The sequence below is a fragment of the Rattus norvegicus genome, chromosome 4 (genome assembly GCF_021556685.1).
Source record: "Rattus norvegicus strain SHRSP/BbbUtx chromosome 4, alternate assembly SHRSP_T2T, whole genome shotgun sequence".
NCBI classification, from domain to species: domain Eukaryota; kingdom Metazoa; phylum Chordata; class Mammalia; order Rodentia; family Muridae; genus Rattus; species Rattus norvegicus.
Genome location: NC_141537.1, coordinates 82,246,642 through 82,273,950, shown reverse-complemented (window position 1 = coordinate 82,273,950; position 27,309 = coordinate 82,246,642). Strand labels below are relative to the sequence as shown.

The 27,309-nt window shown below is 48.4% G+C and overlaps 3 protein-coding genes and 2 long non-coding RNA genes across 20 annotated transcripts in view; 3 read left to right on the top strand and 2 right to left on the bottom strand.

Annotated features, from left to right (window-relative positions):
- Positions 1-4,958, top strand: part of Hoxa3 (homeobox A3) — a 43,899-nt gene extending 38,941 nt beyond the window's left edge. For all 4 annotated transcript variants that reach the window (NM_001313820.1, XM_087655484.1, XM_087655487.1 and 1 more), the window contains 2 exon segments: positions 1,255-1,903; positions 3,272-4,958. In NM_001313820.1, the coding sequence (NP_001300749.1) occupies positions 1,375-1,903; positions 3,272-4,077 (1,335 nt within the window). In that variant the 5' untranslated portion in view covers positions 1,255-1,374 and the 3' untranslated portion in view covers positions 4,078-4,958.
- On the bottom strand, positions 4,711-7,365 carry LOC147994855 (uncharacterized). Its single transcript, XR_015686583.1, has 2 exons — positions 7,040-7,365; positions 4,711-5,641 (listed from the first exon to the last, which is right to left on the bottom strand). It is a non-coding gene; the product is annotated as an uncharacterized LOC147994855 (long non-coding RNA).
- Hoxa2 (homeobox A2) lies at positions 5,399-12,312 on the top strand. 12 transcript variants are annotated; one of them, XM_087655474.1, is made up of 6 exons: positions 5,399-6,367; positions 7,655-8,016; positions 8,152-8,281; positions 8,614-8,704; positions 9,474-9,690; positions 10,334-12,312. In XM_087655474.1, the coding sequence occupies exons 4-6, from the start codon at positions 8,666-8,668 to the stop codon at positions 11,071-11,073; spliced, it is 996 nt and encodes a 331-aa protein (XP_087511600.1). In that variant the 5' UTR covers positions 5,399-6,367; positions 7,655-8,016; positions 8,152-8,281; positions 8,614-8,665; the 3' UTR covers positions 11,074-12,312. The 12 variants fall into 12 exon arrangements, with proteins under 12 accessions (XP_087511600.1, XP_087511609.1, XP_087511605.1 ...); XM_087655483.1 differs by lacking the exon at positions 8,152-8,281 and having other exon boundaries at positions 5,471-6,367; positions 8,611-8,724; XM_087655479.1 differs by lacking the exons at positions 5,399-6,367; positions 8,152-8,281 and adding an exon at positions 7,432-7,521 and having other exon boundaries at positions 8,614-8,724.
- On the bottom strand, positions 11,904-15,414 carry Hotairm1 (Hoxa transcript antisense RNA, myeloid-specific 1). The gene is made up of 2 exons (NR_132646.1): positions 15,251-15,414; positions 11,904-11,984 (listed from the first exon to the last, which is right to left on the bottom strand). It is a non-coding gene; the product is annotated as a Hoxa transcript antisense RNA, myeloid-specific 1 (long non-coding RNA).
- A 205-nt stretch (positions 15,415-15,619) lies between these two features.
- Positions 15,620-18,306, top strand: Hoxa1 (homeobox A1). 2 transcript variants are annotated; one of them, NM_001309364.2, is given in 3 exon segments: positions 15,620-16,068; positions 16,272-16,366; positions 16,835-18,306. In NM_001309364.2, coding segments are annotated over 2 exon segments (411 nt in total). In that variant the 5' UTR covers positions 15,620-15,717; the 3' UTR covers positions 16,332-16,366; positions 16,835-18,306.
- The last annotated feature ends 9,003 nt before the right edge of the window (positions 18,307-27,309 follow it).

Here is a 27,309-nt window from a genome sequence, read left to right as displayed (position 1 = left end):
AAGATCAGGGACGTCTGGCAGGAGTTTATGGTTTGTGCTTCCTCCTCTGGAGCCAAATGACCCCCATACATCAAATTACATAGCAGTTTCTAAGACAGAACCTATTATCGTTAAGTTGGAAGGAGAGTTCAAGCCGTGGTCATGGAGATGAACGCTGGTTTTTCAGGTTCCTGGTGGGTTGTTTTTTTTTTCTCTAATCCATCATGTTTTAACAGGTAGAATTTGATAGTTGCCCAGAATAACAGCACCTCAGAAAATCTGAGGCAGGAGAGTCGTCGGGAACCTCCTGAAACTTTGAAAAAGAGGTTGAAGTGACTTGTTTCAGTTTGTCTGAAAAACAGGGTGGGAGAAAAGGTAGAGAAAATTCCAGGATTTGAGTTGTGTGTGACTTGTGGGTGGAGTTGGGAAAGACCAAGACCAACACCACGCACACGCGCGCGCGCACGCGCGCATACACACACACACATGCACACACACGCGCACACACACATGCACACACGCGCACACACACACACACACACACACACACACACACACACACAGGTTGGTGGTGGTGTCCTTCTAAAGTTTTCTCTCCCACCCACCCTCTTCTTGACCTTATAGGGTTGATTTGGAGCAGGTTGGTCCTCTTCCCTGAACTAGAACAAACCTAACAAACTCAGCTTCCAAAGTCCATCATGATCCAATAAGGCAATTGCCTACTTGTGTGTGTGTGTGTGTGTGTGTGTGTGTGTGTGTGTGTGCAAACCTCCTTTGAGAACTCCAGGAAAAGCCTGGTTAGGAAGGAAATCTGACTATCTTAGGTCTTTTGAACAAATATGAATTCTAAAATGAGAATTGGAGGAAAAATGACCCTTTGCCCTCTTGAGAGTTCCCCCAAGATCTCGATCGAGAAAGCTCCGGCTTCTACAAAGGGACACCACGGTTTCTTCTGCAAAAGAAAGACCCCAAAGTAGCTTCCAGACCCCGTCTCATTTTAGACCTCGGCTCCGGAGACCTAGCTCCCAGCCCTTACTGGTTCTACTGCTCCGCAGAAAATCCCCCAACTCCAGACGCAAGTTAAGCAAATATTTGTAGCTGCCAGTAAATTCCAGCAGCTTTTTATAGTGCGGCTCCCTGCGCCCGGGGCCACGTCGTGCTGCTAAATATTGCTGACCACTTTTTCTTTTATGGCTTTCATGTCACTTAGCTATTGAGAGTAAGATGGATTTGCGCGGAGCCCTCACCGCGCTGCACTTCTCCCCCCTCCCTCAGGTCTGCGCGCGGCGGCCATTGGCGGCGGAGTGTCACGTGACTGCGGGGGCGTGCCAATGTGCTCCCTTACGGGTGTCAAGCCCTTGTCAGAGAGTGTGATCACGATCGTGAAACATCGCGATGCAAAAAGCGACCTACTACGACAGCTCGGCGATCTACGGTGGCTACCCCTACCAAGCAGCCAATGGGTTCGCTTACAATGCCAGTCAGCAGCCATACGCGCCGTCCGCCACTCTGGGCACGGATGGTGTTGAGTACCATCGACCCGCCTGCTCCCTCCAGTCTCCCGCCAGCGCTGGGGCCCACCCCAAAAGTCATGAGCTGAGCGAAGCTTGTCTGCGCACCCTGAGCGGGCCTCCTAGCCAGCCCCCAGGCCTGGGTGATCCACCTTTGCCTCCACCTCCTCCCCAGGCAGCGCCCCCAGCCCCCCAGCCTCCACAGCCCCCACCACAGCCCCCTGCACCCACCCCTGCAGCTCCTCCGCCTCCCTCATCTGTCTCTCCCCCTCAAAGTGCCAACAGCAACCCTACCCCTGCCAGCACAGCCAAGAGCCCCCTGCTCAACTCTCCCACCGTGGGCAAACAAATCTTTCCCTGGATGAAAGAGTCAAGGCAGAACACTAAGCAGAAAACCAGCGGCTCCAGCTCAGGTAAATGGATGCCTTTTGGAGGCGGGGCCTCTGGCCAAGCTCCAGGCTCCAAGCCACTTCTAGCTATGCCAGCTAGCTATTCCCTGGAGCAGAGGAGCATCTCCAGAAATTTGCCCCTACCCCCCCACCCCCACACACACCAAGGGGAAAGATCTTTCCAGAATCTTTGCTACTTAGGGAGGTGATAAGGTTTCCGTGCAAGGATCCCTCAGACATAAATCTGACTCAAGTCCCTCTGGGCGTCTCTAAGGAGGTTTGAGCCTAGTGACGTTGAAACCCTTCTTTGTTCCAGTGTTGGGAGTTCTGACCTCTAGATAGATCCATCCTCAGGACCACTGTCTCTCTAAGCCCACGGCTCCTTTTTTCTAGGCAAACAGTGGCATCCTCCCCAGACTGAAACGTGGCAGAATAAAAGCAGGCCTAGTCATCACCCAAGTCAGAATCAATGCTTTGTCTATAATCAGAGCCAATGTTCTCTGCAGCAGATGGACTGGCTGCTTTACTTCTGGGAAGGAAGGCCTTGCTCAGCCTTAGTACAATGCAGGAGGCAGCCGGGCATCCCCTGGGGGAGGGGATTCAGCTTGTCATCCTAATGGGAACCACATGGGGCTTTGGGAACTGGACTCCAGTGGGGGAACCTTAGCCTCAGGGACTTGGGCTTCCAGTCTTCTTGGTTACCTTGGGGGCCTTTCCTCTCTGGTTTCCTTGGCTCTCCTCCAGAACTGATATTTGGGGAGCCAAGGAGGACAGGAGGCACAAACGTGATGGTTCAAATTGGGGCAGCCTTCATGGTGACATTGAGAACCTCATGATGAAGACTCCTTAAAGCCTGGGCTTCTCTACCAGAACTAGATAGCTTTGGTGAGGTCTGGTCTCTTTGGTCAGAGGTCTCCCAGTTGGACAATACCAACCTGTTCGTCTCCTCTTAGTAGATATCGGAAACTGGTTAGTTGAAGCTAATGGCTGACCACTCAGGCAGGATGAAAGGTCTTCATGTATACACTAGGTCTCCCACATTCCAGCAACTGAAGGAACCTGCTCACAGGAAGCTTGTTTTCTGCTGGACCAGTAAATAAGCTGGGCGAGTCAAATAGAGAGGAAGTGCAGGGCAGCAAGGCAAGCAGGAGGCTCTGCTGCTCTGTCCTCTCCTTGAAGAAGCCCCTGATTTGCTCCTTAGAGGAAGGAAGGGCAGGCTAACCAGGCCATTTCCGCACACCAAGGGAGGAAGGCAGCACTGAAGTCCTGCTCCTCTCTGGCCTTGGACAGAGGCTTCTGTGGGGTGAAGAAAGGAGGGGCAGGCCTAGGACTGGGGAGCTGGGCGGGGTCGCTAGCAGCCCCTGACTCCGCTCTTCCTCTGTGTTCTGGCAGGGGAGAGCTGCGCTGGTGACAAGAGCCCGCCTGGGCAGGCTTCGTCCAAGCGCGCGCGCACGGCGTACACGAGCGCGCAGCTGGTGGAGCTGGAGAAGGAGTTCCACTTCAACCGCTACCTATGCCGGCCGCGCCGAGTGGAGATGGCCAACCTGCTGAACCTCACCGAGCGCCAGATCAAGATCTGGTTCCAGAACCGCCGTATGAAGTACAAGAAGGACCAGAAGGGCAAAGGCATGCTGACTTCGTCTGGGGGCCAGTCCCCAAGTCGTAGCCCTGTGCCTCCCGGTGCAGGAGGTTATCTGAATTCTATGCATTCGCTGGTCAACAGTGTCCCATATGAGCCCCAGTCACCCCCTCCTTTCTCCAAGCCCCCCCAAGGCGCCTACGGGTTGCCTCCGGCCTCCTACCCTGCTCCCCTGCCCAGTTGCGCTCCCCCACCTCCCCCACAGAAACGCTACACAGCGGCGGGGTCAGGCGCAGGGGGCACCCCTGAGTACGACCCACATGCTCACGGCCTGCAGGGCAACGGCAGCTATGGGACCCCACACTTACAGGGAAGCCCCGTCTTCGTAGGGGGCAGCTATGTGGAGCCCATGGGCAACTCTGGGCCAGCACTCTTTGGCCTAACTCACCTCCCCCACACCACCTCGGCTGCCGTGGACTACGGGGGCTCTGGGCCGCTGGGCAGCGGTCACCACCATGGGCCTGGGCCTGGGGAGCCACACCCCACCTACACGGACCTTACTGCCCACCATCCTTCTCAGGGAAGAATTCAGGAAGCGCCCAAGCTCACCCACCTGTGATGATGGGCTGGGGCTGCAAGCCAGGAGAGTTGCCCACCCAACCTTCTTTGGTTTCTTTTTCCTCTGTTTTGTTTTGTTTTATGTTCTTCTCGCCTTTCCCCTTTCTCCTCTGCACCTCTCCCTCATTTTCCCCCTTCGGTAATGCGTTTTTATAGTTTATGTGACGTAGCAATCTTGGTTGCTGGAAAGGCTGTCAGTATCAGTAGCAACATTTACTACCACCCCTCCTCGCCCTGGCCTCTGGCCCTGCACCCTCTACCCTCTCTACTCTTCGATAAGAAACAGGGTATATGAACAAACTTTCTAGTCGAGTTTTCAATGTGAATTTGTTCATACTTTATGGCTCCCGAGAGGAAGCAACTGCGTTTTTTTTTTTAAGTTTTAGTTTTTAAAATTGCACTTCTTGTAATGATCGAGAAAAAGAAATCAAAGGCGCTTTGAAACAGGGACTCCCTGTGCAAAGTTGACTAAGTGTACGTCTTTCCGTGTGTGTGTGCTGGTGAACAGTCAGATTTATTTATATTTTTTTGCAAGCATTGAATAGTCTAAGTTTTAAATATTATTTATCCCCATCCGTTCGTATTTATATTAAAGAAATTCTGTACCCTGATTGTTCAGAAGGTTTCTTGAGCCTTTTGTTCAATGGTGTATTGGCATACATATAAAATTTATTTGAAAGGGAAATAAAATTCCTTTATAAAAACCGTAGCAATGCAATAAGAACAGAGAGGACCCAGAGTTTGAAAATAGTGGTTTAGGTTTGTAACATCCGGCAAAACTGAACGCTAAAAATGCCAGATTTGTTTTGAGAGTTTTACATTCCTTGCTGCTCACATTCTGAGAAACAAAACAAAAAAAAATAAAGTTTTTATTCTGATTAAGATCCGTGTCAAAAGGGGTTCTTTGGCTGGAGACGGGTCTCTGCGTGGAGTTCTGGCAGAAGCGAGCTGGCAGCGGCTGCAGCAGCACTGCGACTCCGGCGTGCGGCCTGGTCCGGCGGCGTCTGCCTTGGAAGCTCAGCGAGCTCTGGGGATAGAGGCCGCGGTTTCAAGCGACTGCTGCCGCTGCTCGGGAAATGCCGTGCTCCGGGCCCGCTGAGCTGCCTGGTTCCCAGCTGCCGCCCAAGCAGGGCGCCAGGCTGCTGAGTGCGGGGCGGCCTGGCAGAAACAAAGGCGGTCGGCCTGGGCGCAGCGGGCGGCGCACAGGTGCGGGGCGCCGCGCACCGAGAACCCGGGGCTCCTCTTCATTTTCCCCCGCACCGAAGGCCCAGCGGCCAAGGCCTCAACCTTGGGAACAGCACAGGGTCTTAAGCTCTTCTCACAAGCTACCGAATTCCAGGTCTCCACTGAGGATGCTTCGCGGTTCATTATCACTTCTGAAGAAGAGGGGGTGGGGGTGTCTCTTCTAAATTCACCTTGAAAGGGACCTATCCCTCTGGTCTCCAGGAAAAGCTTCATAGAGTCCTCCAGGCCTTCCTTGGGCTGGAAGGAATCACTTCCATGAATCTCAGCATCAAATTCCTCCCGGAATTCAGCATTTGCCATTCTCTGGATTTATTTCCTCTCTTTTTTATGGTCCCAGGGGGAGGAGGAGAGAGAAAGGAGATTGGTATCTTTCTAATAAAAATGCAATTGTACAAGTACTTCTTTCATTTGCTGCTACACAAGCTTAATATTACATTTCCACGTTTGGATTTAAGATAGGATGCCCACTGACTGGCTGGCAGAGTCAAAGACAGATACAGCAAAGGAAATATTTCCATCTTCAAGGTAAAGAATTACAGATCCAAGAAGCCAAACTCAGAAAAAAGCAAGCTTCACAGCTGCATCTCATCACTAACCCCTCAGTGCTGGAAGAGAACAGCCTGCATTTGGAGATTGGGGGCATCTGAACCCCCGTTCTCTCTGGATTGTATCTTTCAAAGGCAGAAGTGGAAAATGTCGCCATTTTGTTTGCAATCTTGAATATCCATCATCATGGCCTCTACCCACCCATACCCGGCGCCCTAAGAAAATCCTTAAAAGCAAGAGCTGGAGTCATTTCTGGGTACCTGCTGAGTCCCAGAGAGCAGCGCTTAAGAACCCTTTTCATGTTTTAAGAAAATGAAAAATCTCCAGGCTGCTGCAGAAAGCTGGGAGTCTCACGCCAAAGGAGCTTTCCCCACATCCACCCTCCTGCTCTTGATTCATGCTCGATTTTGAAAGCTTTTGGCCTGTAGGGAAGTTGGATTTGCTCTCCTCACCCTGATCTCCTTAAGGTGCACACTTCAGAAATGCAGAAACCAGTCTTGGTGAGAACTGGAGTCTTTTGGGTTATTGAAACCATGCAGATAACTGTAGTCTTTTTATGTAAGCATTAAAAAAACATGCATAAAATTACCTGGGAAAATAAGGGACAGCCTCAAGGGGAAGAGGTGTGGGGTCTCCCCCTGAAAACCTTCCAGAGATATCAGCATTTGAACCTATGCCTTCAAATCTTCCCTTTAACTTCCTCCTTCCCTCAGAGCAGAGGCTGTACAATGAGACTCTAATACTCTTTCCCATATCTTGCCAGTCAAGGCTTTCATTTTGACTTTCAAAGGAAAAAAAAATCCACCTCACTTTTAGCTTCCTGGATATTAAAAAGAAATACTTATTAAAATATCTCGAGAGTTAAAGTGATAGATTGGGGGAAGATCTGAATGCTGGGCGGCCTCAGGAAAGGGTTTTCTTCCAGATGGCTTTTGAATTAAGGCGGTTGAGAAAGGCAAAAAGCTTTCACCCACGCAGCCTGACAAAGCCTGCTCAATGCCGTGGGCAGCCCTGCTTTCTAACTTTCCCCTGTCTCTCAGTACTTTCTGGTAAAAAGCGAATGCCCAAAGCCACCACCCTTAAATCTGCAAAGCACCTTTCCTGAAAGCAGCCCTAGAACCTTCTCTAGTGCCAAAACCCAATCTTTAAAGAGACAAAATTTCCTTGTTTACTTGCGTTTCCTGCTCTCCTCTTTGCTCGGCCACATTTGAGCTTGGAAAAAGCTTGAAGCTGAAATGTGTTCTTAAGGGCCAGAAGCTGTCAAGGCTTTTGGTGAGCAAGATTGATCGCACCCAGACTTCCTTCAGAGCTTTGTTTGGAATAAAAGCAAGAAAACTGGAAAAAAACCTTACATTTTCCAAAATAGCATCTCTATCTGCAAGGCAGTGCTCTGAGCTGGTCAAGGTTGGAGACCACTTTATAGCTCCAACCCAAACCCCTTAAATGCTTGTCTCAGAGTTCTGCCCTTGCTCCTGGGTCGGCCTTTCTTGTTTTCTGCATAGAATTTTCTCCCCCACCAACCTTTCTCTCCTTGGCCATCAGAATGATTTATTTTCCTGCCACTGATGCCTGCCGGCCTGGGGCATTCTGATCACTTGGTCCATTTCAAAGGAAGCAAAAGCGAATCTCCATCCTAGTGTTTGGGGGAGAGAAGGTACCTTCATCAGATCTCTCTCTCTCTCTCTCTCTCTCTCTCTCTCTCTCTCTCTCTCTCTCTCTCTCTCTCTCTGATTTTTCATTTTAAGTTCTTGCTTGTATCTAAAGGTGTTGTCTTTTGAATCCTTCAGCCCTGTCCAGCACTCAGTCTGAAGTCCTGTCTCAGAACTGGAAGAAAGAATGGAGGAGAAGTTGAAGCGATGTAACTCCTCCTTGAGTCGCCCTCTCCCCTGCAGTGCTGTTTCCCACAACAGAACCAGGGTGCAATTCTCCCTGGTGCCCAAGAGCAGGAAGGTGTGGGAGGCAATTCAGGCTGCCAAGGAACAACTGACTGCCTCTGAACCAACCAGTCCCCAACCAGAGCGACAAGGACTCGAAGAAGAGTAGGAGGCTTGAAGAGGGACCGAGGAACCAGAGTCCTTTCCCTCCCTGCTGACACGTTCCAGTACTCTTCCTGGAAATCGGAAATACTCACCGCACCCGAGCCCTAGGGGTATGAAACCCAGAGTGCCAGGAGCCGCAAGAGCCTGCTTGGGACGGCATTGCTTTGGCTGGCCGCCGCCCAGGCTATGGGGATTTGGATACAAGGACCTGGGGCTGCTTGGCACATGCATCTATCTCTCTCCAGCCATTCCTGAGAAGTTGATGGCGAAGGAAGATCGGCAGGCTTCGAGAGCCGCCTTTCGTTTTCCGCTGCCCGCAGAGCCAGATGCAGAGCTGCCCTGGAAAAGCCGGCTAACAATGGGCCAGGGGCGCAGGTTCCAGGCTCGACATTAAGAGGAGGCGAGGGGCTACGAGGGAGGAGAAGGGAACAGGATAGAGTGGGGTGGGGGAAGGAGAGAGGAAAAAAGGAAAGAGGGAGGGAGGGAGGAGAGAGAGAGAGAGAGAGAGAGAGAGAGAGAGAGAGAGAGAGAGAGATGAATATGAATCGGTTCTGAGATCCAGGAACTGATTTTGGAAAAAGTAGAGGAGGAAGAGGAAAGGTGAACCCCAATATTCATATATTCTCTCTCTCTCTCTCTCTCTCTCTCTCTCTCTCTCTCTCTCTCTCCTCTGTCTTCCCCTCTGCTCCTTTCTCTTGCCTCAGCAGAACTTATGTGGCTGGGATGCAGGGCCCTGGGGTGTCAAAACTTTGAAGATTAATGGATTACTTTGTTAATGACTGCAGGCGTCAGGCTGAGGTGCTTAAATGATTTGTGAGGTGCGAGGCGTCTTCCCGACAGTCCCAAACAATGCACGCGGAGTGTGCGGGGGAGGCAGAGGGCAGCCACTGGCGGGACCGGCATCAGGGCTCATAGGCACACACACTCACACACACTCCAGGGAGCACACTAGATCCTTGCAGATCAGTAGGCAAACCGGCACTCTCGTCCCCCACGCACTCCAGGGCACTCCCATCCACACCCACATATATGTATTTTTGCCCTGAAAAAAAGTGTAAATAAAGCCTCGATGGCCCCCAATGAGGCGTTCCTTTCTGACTTTTTTGGATCAATCAAACAGACAGTGGCTTCTTTTGATTAAAGCCCAAATTGTCATTGGGCAGAAGCAATCATGTGACAGCCAATTCGGTCCAATTTCAACCTTGTCTCCATGAATTCAATAGTTTAATAGTAGCGCGGTCCCCATACGGCTGTAATCAGTGAATTAGAAAAAAAACACCCCAGCAGCGATCTTCTATGATAGATTTTTTTTTCCTTCGCTCTCGCCTTTTTCCTGGGCCTTGCCCCCCCAAAGCCCCTCCAAAAGAGGGAACTTTTCCTCCGAGGGGGCTCCAAGGAGAAGGCCATGAATTACGAATTTGAGCGAGAGATTGGTTTTATCAATAGCCAGCCGTCGCTCGCTGAGTGCCTGACATCTTTTCCCCCTGTCGCTGATACATTTCAAAGTTCATCAATCAAGACCTCGACGCTTTCACACTCGACACTGATTCCTCCTCCTTTTGAGCAGACCATTCCCAGCCTGAACCCGGGCAGTCACCCTCGCCAAAGCGCTGGCGCTGGCGGCCGCCCCAAGTCGAGCCCCGCGGGCAGTCGCGGCAGCCCGGTGCCCGCCCGCGCCCTGCAGCCGCCTGAGTACCCCTGGATGAAGGAGAAGAAGGCGGCCAAGAAAACCGCGCTGCCGCCCGCCGCCGCCTCCACGGGCCCTGCCTGCCTCGGCCACAAAGGTCAGTCCGGAGACTTGGCCCCAGGTCCCGGGGACCCTCGTCCCCCTCCGGGCTTCCCTACGAGCGGTTGTGGGGGAGGGGACCATGAGCTTCGAGGGAAGGGGGAGAGAGAGAGAGATGCTTGGTGGCCGGTCTCATGCCCTTGTGGTCTCAGGAGTGGGTTTGGTGGAGGGAAAAATAGATCCCGAGTCCCACAATGAGACATATATATTTTGAGGAGGGGGGGCACTTTCCCTAACTTGTGTAATGTAGGGTGATTTATTTGAGTTGGAACTGACCTCCTCTTGTCTAGTTGTCCTAGAGTTTGGCTTTTTGACAGTAATGAAGAGTGATAGACCGCTCTTGCTCAGCTAAGCAGCTGATGCATTAATTATAAATTGTGTTGTAGCTAATATAAAGTTTGCTCCCGGATGAAGAGGTTGGGGGGAGCCACAGGCAGGAATTTGATGGAGGTGGAAGAGACTGGGCTTCCCGGGGCTGGGCTCCCAGTAAAGGCAACACAATAGCTTGCACTGCATCCAGGGGCGGCCATTTTGTTGCAGTTGATCTTTTCTGATGTATTTATTCTCCAGTGGAATAATCCTGCTCGGACCCCTCCACCTTCAACTGTATGTGTGTCTCTTGTTGGTTTCCCTTTCTGCAGAATCCCTGGAAATAGCCGATGGCAGCGGTGGGGGATCCAGGCGTCTGAGAACTGCTTACACCAACACTCAGCTTTTGGAACTGGAAAAGGAATTTCATTTCAACAAGTACCTCTGCAGACCCCGGAGGGTGGAAATCGCCGCGCTGCTGGATTTGACCGAGAGACAAGTGAAAGTGTGGTTTCAGAACCGGAGGATGAAGCATAAGAGGCAAACCCAGTGCAAGGAGAACCAAAACAGCGAAGGGAAATTTAAAAACCTGGAGGATTCGGACAAAGTGGAGGAAGACGAGGAAGAGAAGTCACTCTTTGAGCAAGCCCTCAGTGTCTCCGGGGCCCTTCTGGAGAGGGAAGGTTACACTTTTCAGCAAAACGCGCTCTCTCAACAGCAGGCTCCCAATGGACACAATGGCGACTCCCAAACTTTCCCAGTTTCGCCTTTAACCAGCAATGAGAAAAATTTGAAACATTTTCAGCACCAGTCACCCACTGTTCCTAACTGCTTGTCAACAATGGGCCAGAACTGTGGAGCTGGCCTAAACAATGACAGTCCCGAGGCCCTCGAGGTCCCCTCTTTGCAGGACTTTAATGTTTTCTCCACAGATTCCTGCCTGCAGCTTTCAGACGCACTGTCGCCCAGTTTGCCAGGCTCCCTGGACAGTCCTGTAGATATTTCAGCTGACAGCTTTGACTTTTTTACAGACACACTCACCACAATCGACCTACAGCATCTGAATTACTAAGAACATTAAAGCAAAAGAAAGCTTCACAAAACAAAACGCCTTTGGCCAGGTGGCTTTGCCTTCTTTTATTCCGGGAGTTGATTTTCGTTCTATTCTCTTCTCGATCTACCCCTGTTCTCTTAAATGTTCAGGACTTTCTGTTTTACACCCAGTTTGAAAGCCATCTCTTCCAAATGATGTTGGCGTTCTAAGTGTTTTACACCGAACCCAACAAGCTTCTATGTGATTTTCCTGAAAACAAAACACGAGGCCTGCAAGAAAGTGACCATAAGTTGTCTTGTCACTTTCTTTTTATTTTTGTACCACATTAGGATGCATTGTCATGCGTATTTTTGGTAGAATAAACTCTCCTCTGCTATAAGTAGCTTCCTTATTTTTCCTTCCCCCTTTTCTCAAGGCTCATTCTGATTTCTTAGACTTCTTTTAGTCTAACGTGGTAAATAAAAGTCTGGTCACAATTTAGTTTTTCAATTTTAATATATTTTATTAGGGGCATGTTCAAAGTCTGCAATAGACAGCAACAAAGAAGAGAGCCAGAAAGTGGCTAGGGCTTCTGGCAAGATTTTTTTTTTTTTTTTTTTTGCTTTTTTAATCCCCCTAAGGGAATGAATTGGTTTTCAGTGTTGAGACTCAAGCCATAGAGTTAAATTAGTGATAGAAAGAGGCTTGGGCAGCCTGAATTGGCCCTAGCCCAAGCTTTTGAAAGTGGAGAAGTAAAGTGCCTACAGAAACTTCAAACTCTAGGATGCGTAAAGTGGCATTCCCTTACCAAGCTACCAGTTATCAAAAATTCATTTATTTATACATATGTTTTTTTCAAACATCTACAGTCCAACTCTTCCTTCCCCTCCCCCCATTTTCAGTGTGGTTGATTAATCTCCCAGCTGTGGATGGGTTCAGGAAAAACAGACCTAAAAGACAGAGGAAAACAAAATAGAACAAAACGATGGTTACTAGCTAGGAAATGCATGCCAGGAAGGGCTCTTTCCAGCCATCCCAGGATTCTTGCCCTCACAACACACACACACACACACACCACATGCACACAAATCGATATTTAATCCTTACATCTGTTTACATTGCTAATAATAAATCATTAAGGGTTTGAAGTCAGGTTAGCAAGTTGAGACTTTAAAAGTGTTTTGCACCCTAGATTATTAATTAATTAACCCAGTTTATTAGACAGAGAAGGAGCACTTTAAATGAATTTATCAATAAAATGTGATCTAGGGTGTGTTATTGGGCTGTTGTTTTTTTTCCCCCTTCTTTTGTCTCCTCCCACATTCATTTATTTATTTGTTTTCCTTTCTGGGTTCTGTTCTGGTGACTTACCGTGAGAAACTGCAGCAACATGTGCGTGGGGGCGGGCTGATTGCTGTAAGAACCCAGCTCTTAACAGCAAAAGCTTGGGAATTACAGTGAAAGCTCAGACTTTATTCAGGGGTTTGCTCCCTACCGTCCCTTCGCCCTTCACTCCCTCAATCCCTCAGCAGCATTGGTGTGTGGGGACTGTGGCGGTTTTCAGGCCCCAGGCTCTGAGAACGGAGCAGGGTGTCCCGGCTGTGGCCAGAGCTGCGCGGCTCCTGGATGCGATTCGTCCTAAGCTCATAAATCAAACGCTTTCTATGAATGAGAATGTCATCAAAGAGATCAATTGCAGGAACACATGCACAAATAAAAATCCTCTTACGTATTTGCCGGGGATCCCCGTCCGAAAGCATTAAGTTAGAAGGCGTTTAGTCATAATTCATTTTTATTGCTCTTTTAAAACAACAGCTTTGCTGAGCCGCGGATGCCAAGAACAGCTCCGGGCCTCGGTTTGTCTCCTCCTCCCTCATTCTCTTTCCAGTAGAAGGGCCCTGAAAGAGGCACTTGGAGCCAAGCATGCCGCTTGCAGAGGATTATTTCACTCATGGTCCAAGCTCGCCTTTCACCCACTCTCCTGGGACTATTTAAAGACATTTTAGCTCGATTCCTGCGTGGGTCGCTGGCCTCCTTGCTGCTCAAAAGACCAAAGGTCTCTTACCCTGCACAGTGGCCTTCCTGATTCCTCCAGGGTGGGGGCTGGGAAAGAATCTGAGCTGCATAAGCCTAAAGGCTGCAAGCTAGGGGAGAGCCTCCTCGGGAAAGCAGGGAAAGCAGAGGCAAAGCCGGTGGTCATTAGGGCAAGGTCTGCGGAGGCCCCGAGCCAGCACCTCCGGTGGTGTCGGTGGGTCCAGTGTGTTTGTGATCCTGATGAAAACACCCCATGTTAGGGTGCCCAGAAAAACAGAGGTGGAGGAAGAAGGTTTCAGGGAGTGAGAACTAGCAGGAGGGCAGCGCAGGCCTGGGAGCAGCTTTCAGGCAGGCGTCCTGGAGCCAATAGGTTAATGCAAGGAGGCCCACAGAGGCCTGGCAAGTGGCAACGGGGAGAAGGAATGGACTGCCTTCTACTGAGAGAGGCCCTCATCTGCACTCAAAGCATCAAGCCTCTCTCGCCTCCTGTTCCTGAGTACAGGAGTCCCTTCTTTCCTCATAGCTGGAGGACTGCCCTTTCCAAAGAGCCTCCTCCAGGAGGTCCACCTTGCTTTTCTCTACTTGATGTTTCCTCTGAAACTGAAGCTAAGGCAGGAAGCTTCCCAGGTCTTGCTCCTCCCTTAACCATGCTTTGGGGTGAGCCAAGGGTCACGGAGAAATAGCATTCTCCAAATAATTGGGTTGGGGTAAAACGTTCAGTTGCCACTAAGGGGGATCGGGACATAGTCTGCTTAGGGTTTCCAGGAAGATGGTCAGGTTTGCAGGAGGCGGGGTTGAGAGGTGTGGGGGAGGGGACTTCTGTGTGTGGAGAACAAAACACAGAAGTCTGAAGACTTTGCACTCTTTTCCTACAGAGAAGGGGACCCCTAAACTCACACATACATTACGCTGTTAATTTCCTGTCTGATGCAAGGCTTAGAGCAAAGTTTAGAGCAAAATCCGTACAGAACTGTCTGCAAGGTTTCTTAGGTGACCGCTGAATTTCACCCACTTAAGACTATGCCCGTTCTCAGGTTTGGCCTTTTCTTTCTCCAAGCCCAGAGTTGACATGGCATCTAATAGTAAACAACAATTACTGATACCATCAGCATCATTGTAGGACGACGTTGATGGAAAACAGGGCCCCTGTCCTGGGGTGATGCTCACATTTTTGCACGGGTCTCTCTGGGGAGTGACCTGCAGGTTCACACAAGCAGCTACACAGTCCGTTGGAAAGGGTCCCATCCACTCAGCCATCTGTCCACTGCCCCTCCCACCTGCCAGTTCTCAACTGCCCCCCCCCTCCACACAGGCAATAGGGGATGATGGGAAGAGGGGGCTCTCCTGCTTCTAACTTGCCCCTCCTGGAAGAGAGAAACGTGACGGGGGAAGGTCAGCATACTTTGTAGGAGTTGACTGTGATCTGGCCCTCTGAGGCCTATATTAAGAGTGAACAAGCTTCTGAGTCTCAAAGAGTCGGCAGATGGCCTGCAGCTCAGGCTCGGCCACGCCAGCCACGTCTGCTGGCGCCAACTCTCTCCTCTGCCTTCTACCCCTCAAACTCCAGCAGCAGAGTTGCTCCGAATCTTGCAGGCTACCACGAGCAAAGCTGACTGAGAAGGAGAAGGGAAGGAGGAGGGAGGGAGGGGGAGAGAGAGAGAGAGAGAGAGAGAGAGAGAGAGAGAGAGAGAGAGAGAGAGAGAGAGAGAGAGAGAGAGAACACTCGGCCTTTCCCAGAGAGCTAGGTTCCTAGGGCCGACCCCCTCCGCCCCCTACGGCCCCGGGGTCGAATTACTGAAGCTCCCATTGCTATGCCATTGGCCAGCAGGAATCAGGGAAGAGGGCTCTGAGACCCTCTGGATGAGGATAGAAGTTTCTTTTCTTGCTCTGGTCCCCAACACATTCACCCGGGTTCCTCCCAGTCAATCGTCTGCGCACGTCCCTCTACATTCCGAGGCTGGCGAGCCAGTGACGCAACCTCGCCCTAGGCGCCGCGATTCGGGACTCTGCTGGGGCTGGATCCTGGCGGCAGTCCCCGAGCTGAGGGCGTGGTGTTTGTTGGATTCCCACCCTTCCCACCCCGTGTGCTCCCAGCTCCGCCAGGGTCCTTGCGACCACGCAGAGATTTTCAGCCCACAAGATGCCGGCCACAAGACAGCCGGGAGGCCTCATCCCCTCTCACCTCTTGCCTGTTCAGTTCTCTCGGCTGGGTGGGGAAGGGGCCGCGGAGGGTGCCTCCCATCCCCCCCACTTCTGGAGGCGGAGGCGCGCAGAGCCGGGCGCGCGCAGAAGTCAGTCTCGGCTCCCTTTAGTCCCAATGCTCCAAGTCAGCTCCGGCAGCGGCCGTAGCTACCGCCGCGGCCCGGGCTGCCTGGGGGGGCGAGCGCGCGTCACCTACACTGAGGAGCGCCGGGGATTTAAATGCCACTGAAACGGTGATCCATCACCGCCGCCGCCGGTAAACTTTCGCAGGCGGCTCAGCCATTGGCTGACAGAGTCACGTGTCCTTCCCCTCGAGCCCTCCGCCTGCCCGCCCCGCCTCTTGCGCACTGTACATTCATATCATTTTTCTTCTCTGGTCCTATGGAGGAAGTGAGAAAGTTGGCACGGTCACCCAGGGCTTCGCAGGACCCAGTCACTCAGTGACAGATGGACAATGCAAGAATGAACTCCTTTCTGGAATACCCCATCCTTGGCAGTGGCGATTCTGGGACCTGCTCGGCGCGAGTTTACTCCTCTGACCATGGAATTACAACTTTCCAATCCTGCGCGGTCAGTGCCAACAGCTGCGGCGGCGACGACCGCTTCCTAGGGGGCAGGGGGGTGCAGATCACCTCGCCCCATCACCACCACCACCACCATCACCATCCCCAGCCGGCTACTTACCAGACTTCTGGGAACCTTGGGGTTTCTTATTCCCACTCGAGTTGTGGTCCAAGCTATGGCGCGCAGAACTTCAGTGCGCCTTATGGCCCCTATGGATTAAATCAGGAAGCAGACGTAAGTGGTGGGTACCCCCCGTGCGCTCCCGCTGTTTACTCTGGAAACCTCTCGTCTCCCATGGTCCAGCATCACCACCACCACCAGGGTTATGCTGGGGGCACAGTGGGCTCGCCCCAGTACATTCACCACTCATATGGACAAGAGCACCAGAGTCTGGCCCTGGCCACGTATAATAACTCCTTATCCCCTCTCCACGCCAGCCACCAAGAAGCCTGTCGTTCCCCTGCTTCAGAGACGTCTTCTCCAGCGCAGACCTTTGACTGGATGAAAGTTAAAAGAAACCCTCCCAAAACAGGTAAGTCCTGCCAGCTGGCAAACAAATGCTGTTCAGTTTTTGAAAGGGGCCGGTGCACCTAGTTTCCTAGGAAAATTAATGATTTTAAAAGATAGGTTCTTGCTTATGTCTAATGTCGTCTAGAGTTGTAGTGGGTGGTGTAGGGTGCCCAGGTGTGTTGAGGCAAAGGAGTTTCAAAGGGGCTGAGGTTTAAGTGGTCTAAAGGGAGATGGTGTGTGTGTGTGTGTGTGTGTGTGTGTGTGTTGGGGTGGGAGGTGGTAGTGGTGTCCTGTTAATATCTACAGGCTCCATTAATCACGAGCCTGATCACGCTAATGGCTGACTTCAGGTTAACACTTTACTTACAACATCGTTAGTCACTGGCGCTTCCTGATAGGGTTTGCGCTGAGCAGTTTACTGAATATTGCCTCAAGTTTGGGGTAAAGGTTTAAGAATGTTTATCTTTTCTCTCTTCCTCCTCTACCCTAGGGAAAGTTGGAGAGTATGGCTACGTGGGTCAACCCAACGCAGTGCGCACCAACTTCACCACCAAGCAGCTCACAGAGCTGGAGAAGGAGTTCCACTTCAACAAGTACCTAACAAGAGCCCGCAGGGTGGAGATAGCCGCGTCCCTGCAACTCAATGAGACCCAGGTGAAGATCTGGTTCCAGAATCGCCGCATGAAGCAGAAGAAGCGCGAGAAAGAGGGGCTCTTGCCCATTTCACCCGCCACCCCTCCTGGAAGCGATGAGAAAACTGAAGAATCATCTGAGAAATCCAGCTCCTCGCCCAGCGCCCCTTCTCCCGCATCATCTACCTCAGATACTCTGACTACCTCCCACTGAGGCTGCCCCAGCCCAACTCTGCAGCCCAGGCTTCTCCCTGGGCTGAGATTTCTTACCCAAAGCACATTCTTAGCTTATCTTCCTTTCTTTCCAGACTCTCTCTTCCTTTCTGGTCCCATCTGGGGAGCTCCTGGCTAAGATAAGATATTTCCAGAGAATTCTGGAGACTTGGTTGGAAGTTAACTCCTTATTCTATACCAGGTGCCCACATCAATTTCTGATGGTCCCCAACGCCCTTTCTTTACTGTCTTGAGATTTTTTTACACAACCTATGGTTCCTTTACTGTCCGTTGGAGAACAGTTCCCTTTGCCAACAGATATCTGCAGAAGGGAGGTGTCTCGCCTTTGTATCTATGTATTGTTCTGCTCCACCTGGCCTTTAAGTAGGACATAGAGGAGGGAGGGTGTCCAAAGGCTCATGAGGAAGAGATGCTCCATGTTTACACAATTCACCCCTTGATTGCTGGGTATGAATGCTTTCTCTTCAGAGATTTATCTTTATACACATTTCGTAGAAATATGTAAGTCACTAAATCAAACAGGGTGGACAAATTCTCAAAACTGGCACAGGCCATGTGTGATTATGGGTGAAAGGAGAAAACCTCTCTCATTCTGAGTCAGATACTTCAGAAGGTGGCCTTGGTTGGTTCTTTCAGAGTTTAGGCCTACAAAGCACAAGGTTCAGAACCTTTCCTGTGCCGAGTCTTCCCAAACTCTAACCAATTCTTCCTGCTTCTCTGGCCACCCTGCATTTAAAAAAGTTATGCTGGACTATTTGTAACCTAAAGGAATTCTTTTCAACCACCCTTTCTTTTCACAGTATCTTGTATCTTGGCTGGAGACAAGTGTATTTTCAGCTAATTGTTTGTTAATGTGATGGATGGCACAACGAATGTATATTTTGTGTGGTTCGTGAATAGTCTTCTGCATGTCGCACAATGTTTTGACCTCCCTGAAATAGCACACTGAGTTCTATCAGTTGTTCTTTGTGAGCCTAAGATAGTCCCCATTTCCTGTACAATCATGAGCAGCTCTGAGATCCTGGAGTGACGTGGTCCAGAGCAGAGTTTACGGGTCTTACTTAAGATGTCTGTAATAAAATATTCAAGTTTCAGGTATGCCTAAGCATCTTGCGTATTTGGCTGGGCTACAGTGTCTGCTTACATTGGCTCATTTCATGTGGGAAAGGGAGGGTAGTGTTCATTTTCAAAGAAGTAGGTTTCCCTCTGACATGAAGCTTGCAGCTTTCCCTAGAAGTACATTTTCACCCAACCAAAGTCTATTTAACGCACTGATTTTTTTTTTTTACAACAACAGCAACTCTCTTTATTATAGTCAGAGTTCAAAATGGAAAAAAAAAGTAAAGGAATATATGAAGGAGATCTCTTTTTGGAACACACATGGATACTTCCTGGGTCAAGTGCCAACCTTTTCACCTCCAACTGAATGTTGACATACACGTAAACACAGCCCCTTCCAAAGCTGAAAACTGTCTTCAGGCAGTCTTTCCTCACATTTGTGAACCCAGAGCAAATTCCCATTTAATCAGCTTCAGTACATAGCTGTGGTAAGGATGTCTCCGTTTCCTTTTTTGGATCGTCAGGCTGTGCTTCAATATATTCTACCTTTGAAATTGATGGTCTGTTTTCAGTAAAGCCCTGCCTCCTTCCCTATTCTTTGCATCAGCGTCCACCCCTCCCAGCAGTTCCTCACATCTCTGCCTCGCACACCTTATCCCTTCAGATTCAGCTTTCCTTTCATTGCCACCACGACTGTAATATTTCTGCATGTTTCTAACTCTGTGTCACATAACCTGGAAAGCAATTTACACTCTCTGTAGATTCAGACTGCTCCAGCTGAGCTTGGGAAAATCAAACCAAGCCTTTGTATATCCAAGTTATTTCTGATCGTGGCATGTGTCAGAGAAGAGGGAATCAACACATGACCAATGGCTTGTCAAGACCTTGTGACAATCTCCTATTATTTTTAACATGTTTCGGGGTTTAAGTGACATTTTCAGATCTTTCTTCCTGGTTGCTGCTAGGGATGGAGCTTAGGGCCTTGTATATTCTAGGTAAGTGTGGAACCAGAGAGCTGAATCCCCGTCCTCAGCTTTCACACGTATTTGAAGGTGCTGGTCTCTCAGGGCAGAGTGCATCACCAATACAGATGTATGACTTCCATTTCAGAGGGTGTTTTGAAAAGATGGGCTGGGGAGAAAAACCTACAAAGTATTATAATTTGCAGGCCTTCTAGAAGACTTCTGAGATTTCCTACACATCTCTGCTAAATGAGGAAGCCAGGACTTTGTGCAGGCAGTTGCTGCTTGCATATCAAGGGCACCGGGCATCCTCCCCTCAGCTGCTGGGTTTTGAGATTGCCTGAAAAGCTTCTAGTGGATGGCGAGAACTTCAAAGACACCACCCCTTTCTTTCATTTCCCTCGCCTGGCTATACTGTATCTTTTGTTTATTAGTGTAAGGCCACAAAGCAAAACAGATGGCTGGTTTTCAAATACTTTAATGTGTTAAAGTGTCATTTGCATACCACTGTCTTGATTTCAATATCTGAAAGCCGGTCCGACATGCTGGAATCCTGGAGATTCCAATCTTCAAGGTGCTGGTTTTAATGAAGCCGAGAGGGAAGAGGACCATAAATTATGCCTAAATATCCCTAGGCTTTCCTAGGTCATAGAATAAATCAGCTAACAAGTAATGCATTTAGGAGACATTAATACACCTTTCAACAAGAAAAACATTTGTATCTTTTTTAGCTGTCCCAATCGATTAAATCAAAGGCGCTTAACACATCCTATTTTAAGGTCTTTTCTGTTCTAGTCTCTGAGGGGCAGAGTTAGTGCCTTGAAAAATGACGGCAATGGCAACTGAAACAAAGTACATAGGGGAGACAGAAAATAACATTTTGTTGATACATTTTAAAATGAAACAAAGGTCTTAATCAGGGATCCCGGGTAATTGCAATATAATATTTTTTTCTTTAATTTTAATTTTTTTCCCACCTTCATCCAAAGTACTGGCAAAATCGAGGGTGTCCTCAAACTAGCCTGCCTTAGGTCTTGCTGTGACTGTGAAGTCTGCTATGGGCTCACCTTTGAGAGTTTACTTTTGGAGGCCATTCAGATGCAGCAATGTTTTCCTCTGGGGCAATCAGATTCAAACCGATCAATATTTACTCAGTCTGAAAGGGTTGTTGAAAAGGCTGCTAACAACAAACTGCTTAGCTGCTCACCCCTGTTTAATCTCAGGTTCACCGAAAGTTCAAGAAGAGATGAATGCAGTCGTGGGTCACTTTAGAAGGAGTCCCAGCAGTTTATCTGAGCGCTCAGCTAAAGGCAACAATTAGAGCTCCATCCCTCTTCGGGAGAGGGGCAACTTTCCTATTATTCTTTTGCTAAACAATGTTTACTAGAAACTTAAAACACTTTCCTCTTGCCTCTTAGTTCTTTTTTGGGGAAAGACAGACTCTTCCAGCTGCCCTTCCAGTGCGCCTCCTCCAGTTTTTCTGCCAATTCATTCAGGTTTCAAGTAAAACAAGTGGCAATGAATACCTTTAAAAATGTTAAGTCAGTCCCACCGGAAGAGTTCCGGTTTATCTCAGAAAACGAAACTCATTGGGTCACTAGCGCTAATCTTTGTGTAAGTGTGGGACAAGACCGAATTGAAATCCACTGCGCTGGAGGAATGCAGACAATCAGAGCCCCATTATCTGAGATGGCTGTTCAGACAGGAGTGGAGGGCAAAACCGACTTGTGTGGAAGAAAATCTTGGGCTAAAAAGCGAGCTTTAGTGATCTATGTCCTCCTAGAGCATAAACTGCAGAGAGAAGGGAGGGAGTCTGTGGGGAATGGTCTGTAGAAGATGCTGGACACTGAACCTAATTGCTACAGCTCTTCAGAGGTCAAAGTTCATGTAATCACTGCATAAATGCATACTAAATAGGGGCTCATTAAGCTTCCCTGATGGCTGAGCATGCCTGCGAAAAATGGTCACTGCTGTTTGCGTTTCTGCCTCAAGAATTCCTTAAAGCAGGAATTCTAGGCGTTCGAGTCTGATTTAGTATGCTGAGAGACAAGAGACCTTTCTGTTTTAAAAGAAAATTGAAGTCAGTGAATGGGCAGTATCCTTCTCTGCACTGGATAGGACAGTAAAAGACCTCTCATTCCTAGAAAAGCTTTCAGTACACACTGACCTAGCATGAACATGACCTAGCATGTCCATATCAGAGAAGCTGATCATTGGATGGTTAACCAGGTGACTCTCTGTACATCATGAGCTGGCTTGGTGTCTCACTGAAGCTCTGCCTTGTGCCTAGATGGCCGGAGCTGAATGAGAGCCATCTATGTATTTGCCAGGGAAAAAGAGCCCAGGGATAATTGATTTGAAGAAGAACCCTGATCAGTACCTAATTCCCAAACAAAAAACAGGGTAACTTAGAACCCATCCATGTTCAGCCTACTTCTAAGTTCTAGAATTCTAATTTTGATCTTTTATCCATTGTTTATTTTGTATGGTTTGTTTCATTTTAGATATTTTCACATTGGAACTACTGAATCTTTGAAAACAACCTTTAAATTGAATGTTTTCTATCATTTCTATCTAGTACAGTTTGGCCTTTTGCTCTTAAAGACATACAGCCTTAAAAAGCTCAGAGAGAGCATGTAAACACACACACACACACACACACACACACACACACACACACAATTTGTTTTTAAAACCCAAACTTGATAAGAATCATTGAAATAGCAGTTTTCTCCATCCAGAATTGGTCTTCATTAAATTGACCAGGTCTTCAAAATATACGGACCTTCACAATACAAGCCACATTGCAGGAAGTGTCCCAGCTCTGGATCTTCTGTTGGTTTCTGGTTTTGTTGTTTTCTTGTTGTCTTTGTCTCCTGACTTGTTCTGACCCATATTTCTTAATTTCTCTGTGACTCACTCACGTTCCTAAGACAAACTCCAAACTGAAACACCAACTCATAGATTCCTTGTGAGAGCTCTTGGCACCTTCATCTCATCCCCGTGGGGTCTTACTAATCTCTGATGGACATCAGGGGTTGTCAGTGTTCAGAGCTGAACTGGAGTCCTTGAAGAGGTAGTGCCCTATTTTTAATAACACCATTAAGTACAGCCAGCTTTAGATTGCAGGGCCACCAACCAAGTCAAAGTAGTTAGCCCCTAACTGCTTTTGCTTTGGGGGAGGGGATGAGGTGTGGGAGTGGATGTACAAGACAATCCAAAGCTCTAATTATATCTTATAAAATTCCCTTCAGATACTGTGCTTAGAATTTATTATTGGAAATAAAGACCAATGTTTCTTTTTGAACGTTTCTAGGCACAACTAAAACATTTGTATCCATTTTTCAAAAAAATTGAGTTATTCCGGTTAAAAACGTGCTGCGCAAAGCTAATCTATAAGAAGCAGATCCTCTCTGGTTTTCATTGTAGGCGTCCAGGGTTAATGGCTTAAAGGGAAAAATTACGCAACTGCTTGCTACACACACACACACACACACACACACACACACACACACACACACACACACGAACATTTTTCTCTTTCAACTGAGATATTTTTAGCTGCGTTGTACATTTTACAAACTATGGCCTGCTTCGTGGTAAAGGACGAATCATCGCAGCACGGTAAAGGGGACCGGTTTAGAGTCGAGGAGGAGGAGGAGGAGGAGGAGACGAGAGGAGGAGACAAGGAGACGCCACTTCTCTTCTCCTCCCCTTCCCACAATCTTACAGAGTAGCTGTGATGTTGCTCTGGTCAAGTTTGAAAGAGGACTTTCCATTCTGAGAAGCAAATGGGCTCGCTCCTTCAGGGCTTGGAGGGGACAGCTGTGTCAGCTCAGGCTCAGGTTTCCCAGCTGCGGGGGGGCCTCAGATTCCGCTTGGTCAGTGCGAGGTATAAGGAGGCGAAACCCGCTTTCCCCACCAGCCTCTGGGGCTCAGCCTCGAATTTCATTCCCTTCTCTGAGAGGTGCAAGCATCGCCCGGTGTCCCCTGGCTTCCTCTGCCTTTGCTAGCTTACTAGCTCTCTTGGGAGCTGATGGAAAGGGAGTGTTGGGCAACACACCTTTTGGGGCTGCTAGAGACCCAACTCTGTTCCAAGGGACAAAAGGGTTTTGGAGTTCTCTTAACAACACAACTCTGCTTTCAAGTACTGTTGATATATCTTTTTCTTGATATATGTAATCTGAGGGCTTCTCCACCAAGACCCAGGAGAAAGAAGGACCTAGAGATTCCTCTCCTCAGAAGGAAACCAGGTCAAAGGCCCAGTGAGCTAGCTACCTTCATGGATCCATCCCTTTAAGGCTGGAGAGGAGGGTGGCTTACCTTTCAGCTCCAGTGAGTCTCATTCTGTAACTCCACCTCTTTCAGTCAGTTTAGCCTGAACTAGGGGGATGGGGATGGGTGTGGGGATGAGGTGATGGGTAGAGTTCCAAACATCAGGCTTCTCTTTTCTTCTGGATAGTCTCCAGTATGTTGGTCTGGCCTGGAACTCAGCAAAGGACCTGGAATCTCTGATCCTCCTTTCTCCAGCTTCCCAGTGCTGGGATTACAAGCCCTGCCATACCCCATCTCCCAGGACTTCCTGTGTGCTTAGGGAGTGTTCTGCTCAACTCCTAAACATAAGTGATTCTGGAGAGCCACCTTGTTGCTCCCACTGCCACAGATGAATCAAACTCTAGCACAGACCTTTTCCTCCAGTCTTAACTCCACCCCCAACCTACTTTCAAACACCTAACTGGGATGTGAACTAGGTTATCCACAATGCTAGTCTTGACTCTCCACATGGAGCGCAGGCTTCTTGAGGGTATAGCTCTGGTAACTTGGAGCACCATTGACTCTTTCTAAACAAGAGAACGCTGGGTTATGGGGCTGGAGCACTGGCTGCTCTTCCAGAGAACCCTGATTCAGTTCCCAGCACCCACATGGTCTGTCTCTAACTCTAGTTCTCACACCCTCCCACAGGCAAATGCAGGCAAAATACCAATGAACATAAAATAATTATAAATAAATTTCTGGGCAGCAGCAATTCACACCTTTAAGCATAGCACCCTTTACTTTTTAGGCAGGTGGGTCTCTGTGAGTTTGAGGCCAGTCTGGACTACAGAGTGAGTTCCAGGACAGCCAAGGCCTACACAGAGAAACCCTGTCTCAAAACAAAACAAAACAAAACAAAACAAAACAAAACAAAACAAAACAAAGGAAAGTCTCAGCTACAATGTGACATCCTTGATTCAAGTATGCATTGTGCAGGGATCAAACTCAGGGTAAACAGCAAATCCAACACCTTAAACTTTCACAATTTCTTTGTTGTATTGTTCTGAGCCAATACATTCCTAATATGAAATCTACAAGGCATTATTGTTAATTATATATGCTGTTTTACCGAAGAACCCCGGGATTTATTCCATTGTCAAAGAGCAATGTATGCCTTTTTGCAGACCTTCTCTACTTTTTCCTGTGTTCTTTCTCCACCGCCGCCTGTCACTACTGCTCCAGTCCCATTCTATGAGATCAAGGTTTAGCTTCTACTTATGAGTGTGATTTTTGCCTATAAACCTATTTTTTCTTTTTCTCACAGCATAGACTTAGAGAGAGGGAGTAGGAGTTGAACCCAAGGCCTCACACGAGTGCCCGCTCACTGAGCTATATCTCTGGCTCTCAGATTCTTAAGTTATAAAATAACTAATTTTTTTGTTAATGTTTAGGTTGTCTTATCCAATTTGTGTGGATTTTCAATTTCTTAAAATTCCGAGTTAGGATGGTTCTGAGCCAAGCCCTATACTAAATACTTTGCAAGCACAAACTCGTATAATCTTCACTTAACCCCAAGAAGAAGGTACTTTTATTGTTTTGATTTTACAGATAAGAGTAAGGAGTGGTCCAGGATGTTAAGTAACTCATTTTCTGAATCCAGAATGCCATCTCCACTAACTTTGCTATGTGCTTCTTTGCAGAATTATCCAAATGAAGTGATATAAATCCTTTACAAAAACTATATTATGTTATTATTTTTAAGACCATGTTTTCCTAAGCTATCTTTTGTTGTTGTTGTTGTTGTTGTTGTTGTTGTCGTCGTCGTCGTCGTCGTCGTCGTCGTTGTTATTTCAGACAAGATCTCTCTATGTAGCCCTGGCTATCCTGGAACTTGCTATGTAGACCATGATGGCTTCAAACTCATGGAGACCCTCCTGCCTCTGCCTGCCAGTGCTGGGATTAAAGATGTGTGTCTTGGCTATGGCTATCTTTAAAAAGTGAAGAAATTGGGGCTCACAACATGTTAGCAGCAAGAATAGTAATAAAGATATTTACTCACATCTCCAAATTACCATTAAACCTTTAGTAAAATGATAAGCAAAAATTAATTAAAGCTGAGGACCTGATGTCCCTGTAAAAGTGACAGTTGTCCAAGCCTGATGGCCTGAGTTCAGAGACCTGGGACCTATAGCTAGACTTGGTGGCACAGGCCCGTAATCCCAGCACTCCTAAGATGAGATGTGAGGCAGAGACAAGAGAATCTTCCAGAAGTTTTGGACAGGCTGGCTTAGAGTACACAGAACAGTGACAAATGACACAAGAGGCCCTGCTTCCAAAATAAGACGCTGAGCACCACACCAGAGGTTGTCCTCTGACCTCCTCACCTGCACCACCACTCGGGTGCACCCTTACACACGAACATCACACACACACACACACACACACACACACACACACACACTTTTAAAAACTAATTGCATGATAGAAATGCTAGGAATCACTACAGTAATCATAGCAATTACAGTAGTAACTAAATATTAAAGGAAAGGTCTAAAAGTTATTAAGAATAAACACATAAACAAGCAGATTTTGGTGAGACCTTTTGTCAGATCTTACAAGACACCGGCCAATTTTACTTTGCTTCTTCCATTCCAGAATTTAAAACTTTACCTGTGTGCACGCGTATATGTGGGGTACGGTATGTGCACACATGTGTGTTCAGGTGCACTCGCCAGTGTGTGTTTGTGTGGAGGGCAGAGGTGGGCTTCAGTCTTCTTTCTCTATTGCTCGTCACCCTATCTTTTGAGGTAGGGTCTCTCACTGAACCTGGAGCTCATGCTTTTGGCTTGACCGGATGGATGGTGTATGAGCTCTGGGGTTCCTGTCTTTGTATCCCTGCTTCCCAGAAATGCTGTTACAGCGGGGTATTGCTAAGCCCGGCTTTTATGTGGTGCTGGGGCTCTGAGCTCAGATCTTCACTTCACCCACCAAGCCATCTTCCAGCTCTGTTTCAGAACATTTAAAACCTATTTTTCTAGGTGAGGCAGAGACAACGTCTCGAGAGTCAAGCTCCTTCCTTGCCTTGCCCAAGCTACTCACACTGCATGCCAGCAACTCAGTTCCTGTTTAATTCACACACCATGGAAGTTGAGGGGATTCTGGCTTCACTGGTGAGAGACTTGGGCTAAGAGATTGTGCAAAGTCAGCATGAGGCAGGTTAAGGCAGTGTCCCTGTGGGAACACACCTGGCTGTGTTAGACTTAGGAGACAACTGAATGGAAACTTTTCTGCCCTCCAGAAATATGCTGTTAGCGGCAAAAGCAAACGAGGTCTCCTCCTAATATCACAAGATGGAGGACGATCTTGAAGCAAGAATGGTACTTTATTCTAAGCCTTTATTATCCTAAATTTGATAACAAAGACTGAGATTCTAAAGGCTTAAAGAGGAAGCAAAACCGAGGTATTATTTATCCTGATACAAAGTAACAACCCCTTAGCAAGTGTTGGCTGCCTTTGGAGATTCACACAAATGCCTTACCTGGCCTCCCTCGTGCACCATCAAGGGCACTGGGGCAAGGCTTGTCACCAACTGGCCTCTCTGTGTGATTGAAGAGAAAGAGGGGGTAGGCAACTGCCACCAGCACCTTTTTGTTTGTAGCTGTGGGAAACACTGGATGTGTCCCGAGCTTATCATGTGCTAAACCTGCAGGCATAAAAGAGTGTCATTCTCCTCTGGTTGCTTCCCATCTTTGGCCAAAAGTTGAGAAGTCCGTTTTGTTCCATTCTTGGCCTTTTAACCGATTGGACTCCTTCAGGCTGAGCTC